This window comes from Lutjanus erythropterus, chromosome 21, assembly GCF_056507025.1.
Source record: "Lutjanus erythropterus isolate fLutEry1 chromosome 21, fLutEry1.hap2, whole genome shotgun sequence".
In the NCBI taxonomy this organism is placed as follows: domain Eukaryota; kingdom Metazoa; phylum Chordata; class Actinopteri; order Lutjaniformes; family Lutjanidae; genus Lutjanus; species Lutjanus erythropterus.
Window position 1 is genome coordinate 24,003,679 of NC_139337.1, and position 18,954 is coordinate 24,022,632.

The 18,954-nt window shown below is 41.0% G+C and overlaps 1 protein-coding gene across 23 annotated transcripts in view; it reads left to right on the forward strand.

The window, feature by feature from the left end:
* The window catches only part of scrib (scribble planar cell polarity protein), an 86,884-nt gene that overhangs the window by 48,381 nt on the left and 19,549 nt on the right, over positions 1-18,954 (forward strand). For 14 of the 23 annotated variants that reach the window (XR_014772732.1, XR_014772737.1, XR_014772741.1 and 11 more), the window contains exons 16-30: positions 1,221-1,283; positions 4,961-5,050; positions 5,142-5,219; positions 5,346-5,663; positions 7,095-7,175; positions 9,784-10,032; positions 10,181-10,201; positions 10,584-10,694; positions 10,782-10,958; positions 11,041-11,157; positions 11,492-11,680; positions 12,557-12,676; positions 13,665-13,721; positions 14,298-14,354; positions 15,320-15,400. Coding sequence is in view for 2 of the 23 variants with exons in the window: in XM_084747527.1 (XP_084603653.1) it covers positions 1,221-1,283; positions 4,961-5,050; positions 5,142-5,219; positions 5,346-5,663; positions 7,095-7,175; positions 9,784-10,032; positions 10,584-10,694; positions 10,782-10,958; positions 11,041-11,157; positions 11,492-11,680; positions 12,557-12,676; positions 13,665-13,721; positions 14,298-14,354; positions 15,320-15,400 (1,788 nt within the window). In the remaining 21 variants the exon portion in view is untranslated. The remainder of the gene's footprint in view (positions 1-1,220; positions 1,284-4,960; positions 5,051-5,141; positions 5,220-5,345; positions 5,664-7,094; positions 7,176-9,783; positions 10,033-10,180; positions 10,202-10,583; positions 10,695-10,781; positions 10,959-11,040; positions 11,158-11,491; positions 11,681-12,556; positions 12,677-13,664; positions 13,722-14,297; positions 14,355-15,319; positions 15,401-18,954) is intronic. The other 9 variants (XR_014772733.1, XR_014772746.1, XR_014772750.1 and 6 more) reach the window with 4 other exon arrangements.

Consider the following 18,954-nt stretch of genomic DNA (forward strand, 5'->3'; position numbering starts at 1 on the left):
TACTTAGAGCTGTCCACTCAGGATGCGTGTTAATACCAGGTCTGAACAGGACGTTTGCCTCACATGAAAGAAGTTTTACTTGAAGTCTTTGCTTAGACGAGGTAGCTCCGTGATCTTTGTTTATGTACAAATAACATATCAGATAGGATTTCTTTGAAGTCAAATGATTATATCTTCCACACAAGCAGCTGCAGGCCTTTCTTGCACAACACTGGCCCAGTTCACCGCTAAATTTCTCATCATTTTTATCAGCCATCTCCTGATTTAATCGAATAATGACATTTTCACACTCTGCTCTTATAACATTACACGTGTGTGTGCTTGTAAGTGTGAATGGAGTGAGTGAAGTCTGCTCCGTTGCCGCTTATAAAAATGAATCTCCTTATTGATCAGTAGTATTTGTGGAGATTTAATGAGAGATATTGATTTATCACGGTGATTGTAGAAGTCCTTTTTAACACTGAGATCAAACATCATCATCTCACCAAATCTGTGCTGTGTGTGTGTGTGTGTGCGTGCGTGTGTGTGTGTTTATGAATGTGTTTCTGTTTGTGTGGCTGACCTCAGACCAACCAGAACATATATGGGCAGAGCTGGAATGTGAGATTCAACATTTGTGTCATATGATAATAATGACCTTTTATGGGAATTTGAAATTATTGTAGAGATGAAGATTTTTTTTTATTCTTGCAGATCAAATTCAGCAAGACAAAAATTCTTTGATTTTCTTAAACCTTTTTTTGTTGAACTTTCTGTAAATGACTTTTGGGAAGTCATCTTGTAGATATCTCAGCTTTTTGTAGGCTGAAATTGTACTGTAACCTTGCACAGGTTTTCTTTTTACAAAACTAAACGAAAGCTTGCTACTGGAGGAGTTTGTTTTCTGTGGTGTGGAGGCTGGGCTTATTCTGGTATGGGAGCTTCTGCCTTCTCTTGTCCGCTCTCTCTACAATGTGTGTTTTGCACTGTAGCTCCTTGGTCTTGTCTTTCCGTCTCTGCCTGTATTTGCTTCTGGTGGCTGGGGAGCGAGTGTGGGATCGCTACTGCTTCAAGGTGGTCCATCCTTGGAAGTCCCCACAACCTGCAAGCAGACAGTGGAGTGTTGGATGTGTGTTTGGTGAAGTTTATGGAAAGTGTGAGTTTTGAGCGTACGTGTGTGAGCATATTTTTAGTTTGGCCTGACTAATCCGCATGCCTCTCGCTGGTTCCTGTCCTAACAGGGGGTGTCATTTGATCAAGTCAATAATCTGCTGATTGAACCTGCTCGAATTGAGGAGGAAGAGGTCTGTACATACTCTTTCCCGTCCGGTCTGTCTCTCTGTGTCCCTCACTCACCCACTCATTCATCCACCTGTGTTCAGAGGTAGAGAAAAGTACCCACAGAAAATCAGTGGTTAATCCAAGCCAATCACTAGGGACCCCCTAACCACCCGCTCATTTATGAGACGGCCAGTGTGGCAGAAATTGATGCAGGAATGAAGTAGCCATGTTTTATTACATTCAGTTTTTTTTCCAATGGACAGCAGAGGTTTAAACACTTGTGATGAGGTTTGAATTCACGAATGTGCTGTGTCTTAATGCATGCTGGGAAATTTGACTAGTTTTCCAGACATTTTACAAATGAACATGAACCCCGTTTGATTCTGACTGAAGACCTTTTTGCAACTCTTGTCTCCCTGGATTCTCCCTCATACCTTGTAGACTTAATCTCAGACCTAGCCTGCTTATTTAGTAAGTTAATGATGCCATTAAAGGCCATAATTAGGGATGTGAATCTAGGACCGGTTCTGAATTGTTCCTATTCAACATCTTATCAAATCCCTTTATTAATCCCAGCCTGTTTTTCATGCATTTCAAGCATGTTTTTTTTTGACAGTTGTGACAATGATGTCAAACTAATGCGTCTGCTCTGCTGCAGACTTGCAACAAGAAGTCATGGGAAGGAGGAATAAATGGTCCAAAGCATGACCTCATTTTACGAAGACAGATGACAACAGTGTCTGTAAAATGATACTTTCAAGTAAGGATGGATAATCTGCACCTAATCCAGATACCTAATCTGCAATCAGAAATGTGCTGAAACATCATTCTGCTTCCTAACCGAGCAGCACGTCCATTACTGTGGATAAATATCCTATGCTATAATAACATTAGTGCCATGCAGGCAGGTTTAGTAGATTTTTTTCCTTTGACTCAGAACTGTAAATGAAAATGAATGCTGTACAAATATTCTCTCATTTAATCCACTTTAGATGATGACAGACAGACTGTTGCTGCAGGTAGCTCTCAGGCTGCATCTGGCTTGATCAAAACTGATCAGGAATCAACAATGAAATCACCAAAGAATTGGACATGAAAGCTTAATTGATAATGGCATCAGTTCTCATTGTTGTTCATAATAACCGCAAGTTGATAAGCTATCAATTGCCTTTAATATTTTGATCCATTAGGACCGTATTTGTGCATCTGTGGTAAGTCTGTCCTATTCGTGTGGGTGTTCTCAGTCACAGGACTGCCGTGTGTACCACCAACGACTTTGTAAGGAGCAGCTCTTCATCTTGCAAGTTCACCCCAGCAGCTGCTTCTTTTATCGTACCGCCCTCGCAACATTATCCATTTCAAAAGTGATCCACCATATTTCTTAACCAGAAAGACTCACAGTGAACATATAACTTACCCATGATTATAGCATTTTAATATAACAACCAGTGAGACTTACTTATCAGGAATTTAAATATTTAATCTTGTATAGGCTTTTGTTCAGAATTATTATGTTTAATCTTTGAGTTTTGTTTGGCCGTTCACTGACTAAAGCGTCCACAGTAAATATCAACTGCATCTTATCTGATCTTACCTTATCTGACAAAAACACCTTCTGTAATGGGCCATGAGTTTGTATTATATCCCTATCATTGCATATAATGTAAAATCGACCACCCGTGTTCTTGCAGTGTTATACCAGATTCAACTTGAACAGCAGCCTTGCACATGACACAGCACTTGTAACGAGAAAAACTTTGTTTTTGGGGCGTACTGCCAAATACTATCAATTAATTGGAAACTCTGACCTTCCCAAGTAATTATTAGTCCTCTGCATTCCCACAGTTGTGTTGTCCCACTCAAGCTGCACCATATCTCTAAAATGTTTACACATTTTAGGCAGCATATTTATCATCCAGCCATATTTTTTTTCCCAAATGCTGGCAATGCACCAAAAGAGCATAAACTTGGTCTGTAGACAAATTAGCATAAACCCAGTCCAGCATCAGGTTCTGCCACACTACGTCTCTGCTGCTGTACCTTTCCTCTGCTTCTGCTGCTTCGCTCCTTTTCATCCATTGTCCACGCTGTGTTGCCCTGGAATGAATGGGCTGGTTGCACTGTGATGTGATGAGGCAAGTCTGCTTCATCTGCTTCCTTCAGGCGTTTCTTTTGGTACATAGCAGGTAACTCAACTGCCAACCAGAGGAGGAGCTCCAGTTCAATGAAGATGGATGAAGTTTACTTCTTATTAGTCTAACTTGAAAGGGAAACTTTTCATGTTGATATCAAATCAGTGTTGACGGTAAATGTAGTCAGTTGAAGCAATAAGTTCCTCAGCGCTGCTGTATTTACCAAGAAAACTTGATTTAATGGCCACCTATTTTGATAATTGATTAATCAATTTGAGTAATTGCTAAAGAAAAAAGTCACAAGTCTTAAGTTTTTTGGTTTCTTTACTCCTTGATGATGGTAAAGTGAATATCTTTGGGTTGTTGGCAAACGAGACATTTGAGGACGTCACCCCGTGCTTTGGAAAACACTGATTAATCAAGAAAATAATCGACCAGTTTATCTACTATGAAAATAATTGTTAGTTGCAGCCCTACAGTTTAGCACATACTGAGGAATTTATTGCTTCATTTGACTACATTTACTATCAACACTGACTGACATCCACATGAAAAGTGCCAAAGTTTCCCCTTAAGATTATAAACCTGTATAAATTGCATATGACTGTCATGACTTAAATTTTTAAATGTTATGAAATGACACTTGTTATTTGCATTGTTAATCTTCTGTAGATTGTTTTCTTTTCATTTTCAAAATCTTTTTTAGCGTGCTTTTGTTCATAGTTTTGTATAAGAATACTCTCCTATGCTGTTTAGTCTTGGTGAAGGAAACTTATTCCACTGAATGTACTGAAACATGTCATAAGAAACATGTAAGTGTCATTTATCATCATATGAACTTTGTCTGCAATGTTTATTATGACAACAAATGTTGGAGTATCTGCACTACAGTTCCAAAACCGTCTCCACATCCAGGACACAGCACAGTCCCTTCATCTGTTACTCTTCACATTTCCCTTTTTCCTTCCACCTGTCCCTCATTTGTCTCCATTCCAACCCCTTTTGCATGGCTTGTTGCAAGTGTACAGAATATATATAGTGTTTTATTTAGAGTTTACCTCACATTTTTTTAAGTACCTCCTTCCATACATACACAAACACATCTTCAGTAAGGTTGAAGCCTCTGTGAGTCCAGTTAAAGAGGCCTTCAGACAGTTTGTATTAGTTCACTTTATGTCTAAAGTCTACTGTCAGTTAAGTGGTCACTGATACCTGTAGATGACAAATGATTTTCATCTACAGGTAAGATTCAAGGCACAAAATGATCCACTTAAATTGACATTAGGCTCCAGACAGGTCAAAGTGTCTCCATCCATCTGTTGGCATGTTGTCAGGATGATGCTGCTGCGATAGGATTGACGCCACCTTCTGGCAGAAGGAGGGAGGTCACCCGTAACTTTTATTATAAAGTTTAAGAAGTGAAAATATAATATGATCAACTTTATAAAAAAAAAAAAAAAATGAACGAATAACAAGATTGTGGGCTCACCTCCCTCTCTGTCTGTCCTGAGATGAGTGGCGTGTAGAGGGGTCTCACTTGTGCTGACTCCCCACTCCTTAACTTGCAGCACACCCTGACCATTCAGCGACAAACGGGCGGCCTGGGAATCAGCATCGCTGGAGGGAAAGGATCGACACCTTACAAGGGAGATGACGAGGTAAAATGTGTACCAGGAATCAGAACAGGAGCAAGAAATCTAAGAAATTTGATTATATAGATAAATTGTTTATTTTTGTTTGTGTGTTCAGGGGATCTTTATCTCCAGAGTATCTGAGGAGGGTCCTGCAGCCAGAGCAGGAGTGAAAGTGGGAGACAAACTTCTAGAGGTAAAACATTTTCTGCTCACTTTGTCTTTTTGTTTTTAGTAACGGTTTCCTCTGTTTTGTTATAAGATCTAGTAAGAGTCTACAATCACTGAACGTCAGTCATTCCCTCCATCATCTTTGTCTCAGGTGAATGGCGTGGACCTCCACGAAGCAGAGCATCACACAGCAGTCGAAGCCCTACGTAGCTCCGGCGCCACAGTTTCCATGACGGTGCTGAGGGAGCGTATGGTGGAGCCAGAGAACGCCATCACCACCACGCCACTGAGGCCTGAGGACGACTATTTCCCGCGGGAGAGGCGGAGCAGCGGCCTCGCCTTCAACCTGGAGACATCTCCAAGCGGGCCTCAACAGCGGCTCTCCACCTGCCTCATCCGAAACGACAAGGGGCTGGGATTCAGCATCGCCGGGGGAAAAGGCTCCACGCCATACCGCACAGGAGACACGGTGAGATTGACACACCCAGAATGCAAGACTTTAGCTGTTAAACTGTTTTGCAAAAATGACAGAAAATGTTGTTTTCAGCCTCTCAAATATGGAGATTTCCTGCTTTTCCTGCTGTTATGTTAAACTGAATGTCTGATGATGGACAAACAAACCAAGACAATTTAACACATCGCCTTGGACTTTAAAAGACTGGGAAGGATATTTTTCACTATTTTCTGACATTTTATGAATAATGCAGCTCTAAATTAAACATGATGATTAACTTTAGTCTTTATTTTTACTTGACTAACTGGGCAAGTGGGAAAAAAACTTTAATGTTAAACCCTGCTTTCCATCAAAGTGACAAACCTGACAAAGTCTTTAGTCGAATGAGATCGCAGGTTTCGGTTACAAGAGAAAGATGATGCTGAGAGATAATCTAAAGCTAAAGACACAATCTACCATACAATCACTAAATGGCAGATGGAAGTTGGGTCACAGAGTGTTTGCAGTAACTGTCTCAGTCACTGGAATCTGTCTTTTAACAGTGTCTATTCTAGCCGCAGCGTTTACCGTCATCACCAGGGAGACGGAGATATGAATAGCCAGCCTTGACACCTGATAGGTTCACTGTAATTGGACGGGGTGAGGTGCATATTTGGGCCAGCGCAATGCTGCACTGCAACTCATGCAGCTCAACGAGCCCACAAAGAGGGGAAGGACTCATAAACTTTAGGATTTAGGCGTGTCGGACTGTAAGTCTTGCCTCTCTTTCAAATGCTCTTTGAAATGGATGCAGTGACTTGGCTGGTTGTCAGTTGATGTGAGGAGGAGGTGCAGTTATTAAGACACTGCTCCTGCATGTGTTTACACATAGAGAGTAGGAGTTTTTATTTTGTTAATCAAATTGTGGTAATTTGTCCGAGCAAAGGGACAATATGTCTCAGCGGTCACGATTTTTTAATTAGCTGCTTGTGCTAAAGATTCCTAATGCGTCTTAATGATCAAATGGTGTTAATCAGTCGTAATGTATCTGTGGATTTGGTTGTTCATGTGTCAGAATATGTGACATAGTGGCCTGGCAATGTCACAGAACTGCCTTTTTCTAAAAGTAATCAATAAAGGAATTCTATTTTTGGCTCAGATCCACACTGTGGAGTATCACACACTGACTGAGTGACTGCTGACTCCCCTTCAGACATTTCACAGTTAACACACTGATTCATCGCAGGATTGCAGCCTGTTGCACCAGTTTACAACCGTCCTTTTCTAATTTGTTACACAGGCAGAGGAGGCCAGAATAGTTTTGTGGAATAATTAGATAACGTCTAGTTTTATTTACAGCACAATAATAAAATCTCTTTTCTTTGTACTTCTTAAAAACAGAGTTCATAGTAATTTGGCGTCATTTATCCTGAAACTTACATAAAAGTGTATCTCATCTCTTTTCAGGGAATCTATATCTCACGAATCGCAGAAGGCGGTGCGGCACACAGAGACAGCACACTGCGTGTCGGTGACAGGGTGATCTCTGTGAGTACTACACATCCCCTCCACATCGCCATTTGGCACTCAAAGTATTCAGTATGATCAAAACAGGGTTTCCTTTACAATCTTTTCATGGATGTGAGAATGGGAATCATTTAGTTTTCCCTCTTTTCTCTTCCATAATTACCTCCAATAGGGATTTAAGAATTAAAGACAAAGCGCAATTAAGTTCTGCCCACACCGGAAGGGAAAACAATTTATTGTTTGACGTTGACTTTGTATTGTGTGAAGGTGCCTCTTTGTTATTTCTGTCTGGTAGCAAAAAACAGAAAATACCTAAAAGTTGCTGTCTGGTGGACAGATGTGAAGTTATCAGCAGCATGAATGGGAAAACTGGGATTTTCACTCAGTATGTCTAAATTACGGTTGCTAGTTTGATCAAACTGTCTGAAGCTAACTACGCTATGAAAGTTTAGATCTTTGTTAGATTTGAGCAAATACTTATACATTTCAAAGTATTTCTTTTGTTGAGTTTTTCAATATAACTTTTGCTCTCTGGTAGACTTAAAATGCTAAAATACTCCTTTGACATGCTGATATCTCATGTTTTTAGCTAGTTACAGGCATTTGTTAGTGTTTCAGCCTATGCCTGCATATTTTGGAGCTGATTGTTCTCCTCTCCAGTGGGTGTGGTTTTTGGAGGACAGTGCATTGTACTCTGCCTCTGTGGGTTGAAAGAGGATACACTATATCCCAATAAAGGGACATTTCTGTTATTACTGCTGTTACAGCTTTAAGTTTTGGATCTGTCCGCTCTTATGCATTGTAAAGGAAACCTTCATGCACTGTATGTCATCATTGTCTTAATATTTCCATTGTAAATGTGCCCACATCTCTGCTCTCATCACTCAAGATCGATCAGACTAACCTGTGTTAGGTCCCATGCAGAAAATTAACTTATCAGCTGAGACAGAATACTAACACACTAATTCTCACCTTCCTCAGGTGCAAACTGTGTAGCTGTTCTGTTTAAATAGTGCAGCACTTAGATTAAATGTTTCACTGCTTAAGGGTTCCTGCATGATGCTTTTATGTTTCCTCTGCTGATCACACTCCACGCTTGGCTTTGCTCTCCTTTATCTGTTAGCATATTAGCAGCATTAGTTGCATGTTATTATCCACTTTTTATCACACACTATTGCAATGAACCGACTGATGATGGTTGATATTGATGCCTCCTGAGCTTCTCTTCCCAGTATGCTGAATGTGAAACTACTCCTACTTTTAACTGCTCTCTTGAAATCACAGAGAAGCTTCCTTTGCTTTCTTTCCTGGGTTCCTCTCTACTATGGCAGTTGTTCAGCTCTCTTTTCTACCTGCAGACAGCCTCTTTTTTCCTCTCTTTCTCATATTCTCTTCGTCTGCATGCTCACTAATGCATTAAATGCATCTCCCTGTCTGCGTGGTGGTGGGTACGGTGTTGGGGTGGAGTGGGCTGAGTCTGTCGCCCCGCTGACATGCACAACACGTATGAGTGTTACTATGGCAGTGGGCGCGGCAGCTTATCAGCCAATGGTAAGAGCTGGTACTGTCGGGTCAGCGCTGACCTCTGCTTGTCACTTGGGACCAGAGTACAGTTTTTAAGATTGTGCATGCCTGAAAGATTCCCCCTAATCTAAAACTCAAGCTTAGAAACACTAATGAATAAACTACTCTCTATAACAATGTTTTCTCAGGACTTCCCTGCTTGCTTTTGTGGACTTAAGATCAAACTTTTTGGAGAAACCACACACTTCCACTTGTGTTTTAAGTAAACAAAGGCAAGAAAAGGAGGAAAACTATTGAACTGATTACATTAAAAGATAGCAACACATGCAGTCTGACTTCAGGGAATTTTATTACTTTTTTGAATAATAAAAATAGCTTTGCTTGCTCGTAGTCTCTCTCTCCCTCAGGGAAGCTCTGCCAGCTTAAATTGCCTGCAGCAGCCCGCTGTTACCCCTGCTCCCCCTTCTTCTGCCTGTTCCTGTTGCTCTGTATAGGTGTTTGGTTCTTTCTCAAATAACAGTACTCACTGTGGTGCACTCACAAACTCAACAACTTAAATAACAGAATGATTGAGATGTTAAAGGGCTAGTTCGGATTGTTTCAGGTGGGGTTGTATGAGGTACTTATTGATAGCTGGTGTATTACCTACAATAGATGGTGGTCGGCAAACCCCCAGTTCGCTATATTAAGAATATCTTCACCACTTTACCGTGCCATAAACCTTTTCCAGCATGAAACCGCCATTATATAAGTAAAATATTGCTCTGTTTCTGACTCTACAGTCCACACTAGTAAAATGCATAGGTATTCCACTCTGCTTCTCCAAAACTGGGGGCGTGTCAACTGCCATCTGCTGTAGTCAATGCACTGACTATGGATAAGTACCTCATACAACTCCACTTCAAAAAATCCAAGCTATGCCTTTAAATAAATATTTAATTTTGAGTGATGAGGTGTAGAATTAGATGAGAGAAGAGTGATGGCAGCTTGCTGTCTCCAGCATGTATTGTTTATTACTGTTCATCGTGCCCGAGTGTGGCCCGTTGTCGTTGGGAGTGTCCTGGTGGGCTGACACCCTGCGTGGTTGGTTTTACTGTCGATCCAGATCAATGGTGTAGACATGACAGAGGCCAGGCATGACCAGGCAGTAGCGCTCCTTACCGGCACCTCCCCCACCATCGCCCTCGTGGTGGAGCGAGACCCAAACGCACCAGGGGGCTCTCCAGGTCAGTCCCGGGCACGAGCCCACTCCCCTCCGCCCCCAGAACCCTCAGATTCACCAGACCAGGAAGAGGAGGGCCTCTCCCTCCACGGGAACCACCTGAGCCAAATGGAGGATGAATATCCCATTGAGGTGAGGCCTGTTAAGAGCCACTTCAGCACTTCTTCAATATGTTGAGTAGCTTTTTAGTTCTATTAGACCGAGCTGTAGAAGCCTCATTAAGGCATCCATCGTTAATGTTTGTTCATTTGGCCCCCACATTATCCTTAATGCTGTCCAGTTCCAGAGAAGATGGTGCATGGTATGAAGGCTTGGTCTAATTTAAATAGTGGTGTTCTGTAGAGTAGCCTGATAATAACAACTCTTGTCAATAATGCAAAGATAGTGCTTTATACTAAATAGTGGCTTATGCCTGTAAACAGTAGAATATGTTGGTGCAATAGGTTGGTTTGTGTTTATTAGACAAATTCTAGATGTAGATATGACTTTTATAACCTGTGCCTGGTTGCATAAAACACCTTTAGTTTGTCCCTCGGTAAGGGGTTCATGTATAAAGCCTCAATGATTGTCTCCTTCCCTTGGTGTTTGGATGAAGGCTTTCATGTTTTCAGTTACAACATACCAAGGATTCACCTTTATTAGATTTAGGCTTGAACTATTTGCAAACTCTCTGATGTTAACAGGAAGTGACCCTGGTGAAGTCAGGTGGTCCTCTAGGCCTGAGCATCGTGGGAGGCAGTGATCATGCCAGTCACCCGTTCGGCATCAATGAGCCTGGAGTTTTCATCTCAAAGGTAACACTTGTGTGAAATTCCTGGGGTTTTTTGTGACTCCTAATATGAGCTCTGTGTCTCACTGTCCACGGTCCGTCTCATCACCAGGTGATTCCTCACGGTCTAGCGTGTCAAAGTGGACTGCGTGTTGGAGACAGGATATTAGAAGTGAACTCAATCGACCTTCGTCACGCCACACACCAGGAAGCCGTGCGAGCGCTGCTGGCCAACAAGCAGGAGATCCGTATGTTGGTACGGAGGGACCCTTCACCACCTGGGATGCAGGTTAGACCGTCAGCTGAAACAAATATACTAACGTTGGCAAATACTGACCTTACCCTGCCTGACAAGCTGTGTATCATTGCAGGAGATTGTGATCCAGAAGCAGCCAGGAGAGAAACTTGGCATCAGTATTCGTGGAGGGGCCAAGGGTCATGCAGGAAACCCCTTTGATGCCACAGATGAAGGCATCTTCATTTCTAAGGTTCTCAAATAATATATATTAGACACCACAACTTTGCAATACAGTAATTTCTTTGTACATGTTAATCCTTTTTCACCACATTTGAAGGAATCAGAGCCTATCTCCTTTTAGCTTTAACTAAAGCTAAAAGCATAAGAGTTATGAAGCAATCCACTTTATTTAAAGCCACATCCCATCTTACTGAAAACTATGAGCATGCTCAGTCTTGACTGCTGTCTGCAGAGGAGTAAAATGATGCAAATTGCTACTGAGAAAAAGTGGTACTAAGTTTTATGAATGAGGACGACGTTTAAGCGTCATCAACTAACCCGTACTTTGGTTGACATTCCGACAGGTGAGTTCGACCGGTGCAGCAGCAAGAGACGGCAGGCTGCAGGTCGGTATGCGTATCCTGGAGGTGAACAACCACAGCCTGCTGGGGATGACGCACACGGAGGCGGTGCGAGTGCTACGTGCAGTAGGAGACTCCCTCAGCATGTTGGTGTGTGACGGCTTCGACCCACGAAAAGTGGCTGCCGTGGAGGTAAGACAATATGAGCAAGCGGATTTGGACAAAATGTTTTTTTCACTTAAAAGTAAATAATACTCTAACTGTGGGTTAACGTGCTTATAGAATGGATGCTAGCTGTACAGAGTGAATTTAAATAACTTTAAATAAAGTACTGAAGCTTTTATTTGTGTTTTTATCCTTTGTTTTGCTTTCTATTGCTGCTGGTCTCTGAGAGCTATGAAACATAATTTCATTTTATGCCTACAATTACAAATAAAGTGTTGTATCATTTGTATGTATGTATATACTTAGTCAGAATATCTACAAAATAATTGACCTGGTCAATAAATTGCCAGTGGTGTGCTCCAATCAGGAAATTAGGGGCCGATCACTGATCGCTGAAATAAGTTACCGATACAGATCATCAAGCCATCTGTTTATCATGTAGCATTATTTATTCATTTAACTATATTAAGTATAAAACAACTTTAAAACTATCACAGAGGTGGTTGGGGACCTGTTGTAAATGAATGTAGCTGAATTTGCTAATAACAATATTTTCTGTAGAAAGGGATATTGTTATGATTTTAGCATCTAGTTATTAAAAATGCAGTGATGAAAGAACAAAAAAGTAATGGCAGATGTAAGCCTGTGTATTCCCACAAAGAAAAATACCAAAAGAATATCACACTTTACACAACCTTTGTGGCCATTCTAGTATAGATTTTTGAGTTTACGAGGTGCACCTGAATGCACCATGAGGTCTCTGACCCTGTGTTGCCTCTTCTGATTGGCTTTTCTAAAAAAAAAACACTGATCAAACTTTTTAGAACGAATATGAGTGGGTTATGATCGATGAATTTAGATCAAATTCTTAAACAAAACTCTGTTTCTTTGTTTCATTTCCAGTCGTCTCCTGGCATCATCGCCAACCCGTTTGCAACAGGCATCGTCCGTAAGAACAGCATGGAAAGCATCTCCTCTATAGACCGAGACCTGAGCCCAGAGGAGATGGACATCATGCAGAAGGTGCAGTACAGATTATACATTGTATTATAGACTGATCATTTATCTGCACTGATTATAAATCTTTATTCACAGGTTTTTAAAGTGAGACTGTGAGCCTCTCCTCAGACAAAGCTTGGAAAAAGGCACCCCCTGAGTTTAATTACTTAGTTTGCTCAATTTCTGTATGTCTATGCGATCATGATTGTGTAATTTGATCCCATAGACAAACTACAGCACATTGATAGAAGTCTGTCCAAAGGCATCTATTAGTTAATGGGTTTGAGAAAGTGGGGAAAAAAGGTCTCCAAAACTAGTATGTCTGTGGACTGTTGTTTTAACCAAATCACACACATTTAGGCTATGCGATCTCCTTTTTCAAAACTAGTGTAATAACTAATGTGGTAATTTGCTGTTTGCCTCCCACTTTGAAAACCTATGTCCTAATTATTTATCATGATCTGTGCCGTTAAGGTCAGGTTATTGTCCATATTACAATTATGCACTGTTTAGGACATACAAAACCAACGAGTCCTGCATAATAAATATGAACACTGTTGGTTTGTGTACCAGGAAGCACAGTGCACGCCATTCATCTACATACCAGGAATCGGTTTGGCGATTTTGTTGTCAGATGTTTTGTTCAGCGATTCTGTCACAGCAGCACTCAGCAGTTTGGTGTCAGCAGGTGGAGTTTTGAACCACCGACTGTGGAGTTTCATTCACTCCAGCCATGCACAGCACCACACATACCCATCTTTTCACTACAGCACCCAGAAAGCGCCAGCACAGTTGTTTATTTTGTCCAGATTAGCTTTTGGGAGACTGCCCGTTCCAAAGGAATGTAGCAGCTTGTTGAATGCTTGTTTCTGTTGTTCCTCTGCAGACAAAATAATTCACATAGAGATTGCATTGGTTTAAATGACTCAGGCAGGCAGTGTTTGTGCTAAGATTTACAGGATGAATAGTAACCATTTACTGGAATTGTAAGGATGTTAAATCTCTCCTCCAGGAGTCTGAGATGGTGAGAGAGACGTCACAGTGGGAGCGAGAAGAGATGGAAAAAGTGGTAAGTGAAACGGAAAAATCCACTTCTGTTTTGGGAAGGCTAGAAGTCGCGTCTGTAAGATCAGCAGATAAATGGCAGTACAGCGAGAGAAGAAGAAAATTAAATTTTTAGCTCAGAAAAATTCAGAACTCAAGTCAGAGTGGAGCTTGAGAGGGAGAAGCTCAGGTTGGTTTGTTATTGGGTGAATGAAGCTTCTCCTCTGTACCCCGTGTGGGTATCGTGTTTGAGAACCGTTCCTACAATGTCCCGCCTTGCATGCTTTTTTTTCTGCTCCTATAGCTAATGATTAGAGAACTTTCTAATGTGTGCGGATTCTATCCTTTCTTTCCCTTCTGTTTTTCCCTCACCTCTCCTTTACCTTCGGTGTGTTTGGTGTGATACAAACTCATCCAATCATCTCCATACCACTTCCCCACTGTTGTTTTTCCCCACTTCTTCTCACCTCCTGTAACACTTCTTTTCCTCCTTCATCACCTCTCATCGCATTATTGTGTGGCTGTGTGTGGTTGGGTGTCTTCCATCCTGTACTCTCCTCCTCCTCCTCCTCCTCTTCCTCCCCTTCCTTTCTTGGTGAAGGAGCGTATGCGATTGGAGCGAGAGGAGGCAACTCGCCTGCTAGAAGAGGAGACTGAGGTGAGACACTCCTCCTCATCAGCAGGTCTGCAGACAACCTTCCTGTCTGCGCATAAGGGCCACAAAAATACCACAGCACCACCTCCACAGGATTTTATCTTGTTATGCTCATCCTCAGTCTTGAGCCAGACTCAAACTGCCTTAGTTTTACTGGAAAAAGTCAAATCCAGGTAAACACAGACTGATTTACTCAGTTTGTGACAAACCAGCAGGGTGGCACTTCCTTACAGGTTAGTCCAGGCTAAAGGTGGGCAAGAGGATCCGGAACAGGTAGCTCAGAGTTTCATGAACATTATGCTCTGATAATAAACTCCTCACAAACAGTTGGAAATTGTAACTCTGTGTATTTGGTGGACACACAACACACTGTAGGCTACTTTCAGCCTCGGCTAACTTGAGTGTACACACACGAGGTACTGGGAAGGATTAAATTGGGGGCACTATTTTCAGCCATGGACTTTGTGGTATGTAGTTGAATCAAAGTAAACTACACTGCCCATGTTCATTGTCACGAAGGGACGTGTCACCGAGTGGAACGGTCAGTGTTCTTGATTGGTTTTTGGATAACAATGAAGCTCTGCGACACAGCAGAATAACCTGCATCAGGGATAGGATCTATTACAACAGCGCATTAGGGCCACTTTTTTTGTCAGAATATTAACCCCTTTCCCAACTTTCTGTCTTTTTGCTGAATTTGTTGACAGTACAAAAAAAATGTAGAATATCACCAGTCTTATCCTTAAATATAACAACATATCAAATATTGGGCGTTAGGGAATTTCTCTACCCAGTTGACGTTTACAATATAAGTGTGGATCCTTTGCTTCATATGAATGGTTCTCCACAAGTCTATTAGTAGACTCCTCCAGTAAAACTAAGTCACTTTGAATAGTTTTGTGCTTGTTGTGTAATAAACCTCAGCCTTGCCCCCTCCTCACCTCTGTTGTCTATTTATTTCTCTGTAGAACATTGGCACTGGACCTCTAAAACTTGACTACAAAACCCTGGCGGCACTGCCCACCACCAGTCTGCAGAAGCTCAACAGGGTAAGCCTCTGTTTATGTTCTCAGATACACTTAATGTTACAAATCGTGTTACTTTTCACCTTGTTCGAAACAAGAGTGTGCTGCCCTCGTGTTGTAAATTACCCGTATTTCTGCGCGGGCTATGTTGGAAAATGGCCTTCATGGCTCAGAATAGACCTCTTCATGGAACGTTGTTTTTATGTCCTGGGAAACCGAGTGACCCAGTGTCGACCAGTTGCCCCTCCAGGAGCAGGAATGTTAACCTCCCTCCATGTGCATAACCCCCAAGTCAACGTGACAGACAGTGGCTACAAGGCTAAACCCATTCAGTATGTCAGTATGATGTAACCGTGTCCTACATCAATTAACAAGAGTCAATGCGACCCGCCTGGATTGAAGAAATAACATGAAGACGATGGACTGATCAGGAAGTTTGGGAAAAGATCAAACGCATCCAGAGAAACATACGCATTCAAGAAGAAATGAAAGAAGTTGTGGAAGAAAGACTGGAGGGATTTCTGAAGTACAAAAGGAGGTGGAAATGAAAGAAGCCATGGCCGGAGGGCAGGCACTCTCCTGGTTGATAAATAAAGTGTGTGAGTGTGTGTGAAGGAAGTGGCGAGATGGGGGAAGGGGACAGCTGCCCACTATCAAACGGCCTATCCTCTGTGGTATTTTAAACCTGCATCTGGCTCTGAATTGGATGGAGTCTCTTGGGTGGGTGGGGTGGCAGACGAGGAGGGAGGGTATCGTCTAAGAGAAACAGACAAGTGTTTCAGTTCCCAAAGTCCTCGGAGGAGTAAGTTTGAGTGGACATACAGAACTGTCCTGTTACCATCCTACAGGTAGTAGCTTTATTATTTTTCTGTCTTCTGTTTGTTCTTAGTTCTGTCATGGTTCATTCTTTCTCTGTTTTATTTTTATCCAACTGTGTGTCTGCATTAGAAGATATGATTTTGGTTTGGTTGAAGATATTTCTAGACGTAGTACTTAACTTTAAATAGATGGCTATTATGACTTTGTTTTTCTGCCCTACTTTAGATCTCTGGCCTGTTAGATTGTCTGGAAGAAGTTAACCTACATTTCATGTGCAGCTGTTCTTGCTTGGTGTGTTAAGGAGCTGGATTTGCTGCTCCAGCACACGTGGTCCTGTTCAAACTGTATCACAGTGACCCTTTATAACTGCCTGTAAGTTGTTACCAAAGGCTTAGCTAAAAAATAGACGGTTCTTTTTTGAAACGGTGGTTTAGAAATGTTGATAAGTAAACTAAATCGAATGTTTTAGTGATTTTTAGTATAAACAGGCCAAGGTTTATTGTCATTTATTAGAATTGAGGTGTCAGTCAGAGTTTATGCTAATGTAGCCATTAATATTTCTGCATTTCAGGCATATAGAACAAATATCAGAATAAACATATGTCAAGTTCGTTTCTTTCATATATGTGACAAAACAAAAGATTAATTTCTAATTCAACAATTAAATTGCTTAGCCAGTGTGCAGCAAAATTCAGTAATAAATAGAAAATAATCACAAATAATTAACTTAATATATGCTATTTTTATTTTAGATGTTTTATATGATCTGTGTGGCATATTTCCTGTCAAACATCTGCTGTTCAACTATTCGTGATTCTGGCAAAAAACAGCATATGCTGGCTAACCTGGTGTCAGCTATGATTTATAACATTACTGGAAAGGAGCAGGTTGGTACTGTAGTATTGTTTTGGAAGGAACTTTTAGTTTGGTTTATTAAAACATTGTCATTTTTTTTGCATAAAATACAACATATCTTTACTGTAATGACAAGGTTAATGGAGTTCTGGACTTCTTTCCATTGTTCTCTTTACAATCCATCAACCTTTTATTGAGACGGAGAAGGCGTTCAGTGTCTGCAGGGTTCGTAAAAAGTCTTCAAAGTGCGTTTTCAAGGTTGGCAATATGTTTGAATTTGAGTACACTCCTTGAAAGAAAAATGCTTTGTTTTCAATCCAATCTGGTGTTTCATTTACGCTACTCCTCATGAAAACCCAAAATCTTCTAATATTTGAAATTAAATGATCCTGTCGATGTATTTGTCATTCATAGATTCGTCCTCAGTTGATCCCTTACTCTGGAAAATAGCAAGCATTAAATAATCATGATCAAAACAAACAATCGTAGCTCATATGAACAGCTGGTAAAATAAACAAAGTGACGATATTGATTGCTGTAGAAATCCTTTAAAGTCTTTTTTTTACCAATGCATTTATAGTTACAATTTAGATGTCATGGATTTTGGGTTTAAGTACATTTAAAGTGCTTGAATTTTACTCTTAAGAATCTGTAGAAATCCTGTGTCTGACATTAAGAGATATCATATAAGAACCATAAAACTAGAGCATTTAATCATAAAAATAGATAGTTAATACATTTTTTTTGCAGGGACAAGATCACAGAACTTCCTTTTCATGCTTATATTATCTATTCTGCTGATTAAATAGTCTTAGAAGCAATTACTACACCATTGTATGAGTATAAAGTAAAAACGGTTGAGTTCCTGGTTCCTTAGACTCACAGCCCTTCCCAGCATGTCCAGCTCAGCGTGTTGGCATGCTGTCGAACCAGCAGCCTCGCACCAAAACCCCAGCTGTCCCTCACAGTCTGTCGGAGCCAAAAGGGCACTCGTTCACATTCCATCCCAGTGACCCTCATCACACCACCGACTCTTAATAGTCAGCATGTAGAGAGCCACATTACTGCCCCACAATGCTCGTTGTATTCTTAGTCCGGCTATTTTGATTTTCAGCAGATATGTCCAGGTCACGTGTAATAAATTCCAAAGCGATGTTAGTTATCTCGGTTGATTTGAGGTATTTTTCAGCGTTGGGGTTGTAAAAACATCACACTTCTATGGCTGCACTTGCAGTATCAGGTCTCTTTAAATGGGTTAGGTTAAACATTGCATATTATATAGCATTTCCTCTCCTACATTGACATTAACTGCCCTCTGTGCTGAGTACAGTAGAAGCTGAAGGTGTGTTGGAGCCTGAATGTCTCACTGATCTGATAATGTGGTTATTTAAGGCAGAGAGGCTGGGCTGTAGTAATGTGTCTGGTAGCAGCAAACAGCAGCAGTTAACAAGTCTTGAATGATGGACACCGAGAAACTTATCTTTAAAGGCTTCAGGAAAGATTTAGTGATGTGAGGAACTCTTTTTAGCAGCTGTAGGCTTCTGTGTCAAGTGTCTATTTACAGAAGCACAGCAGAAGACATGGAGAGTTCAATCCTCTTCTTATTTCAGAATTTCTTTCATTGGGGGATTGTAATCGGATACTTGTATTTTTGAATTTACCAAATATTTTACGTTGTTGTTGCTCTATTTTTTCCAGTAGACTGACAAAGAAGTATAAATGATTTGAGATCTATTTTAGTCACTATTTCCTCACCGTTTACGACTGCTCTTGAAAAATAACTTGAAACTTGATTCTGTAGGTTTGGCTATCAGTTATGATAACACTGCACTCACCATCTTAAATTAATTGCTGAGGCAGAGGTGTGGACTCGAGTCATGTCCTTAATGCTGTTAATGTTATTC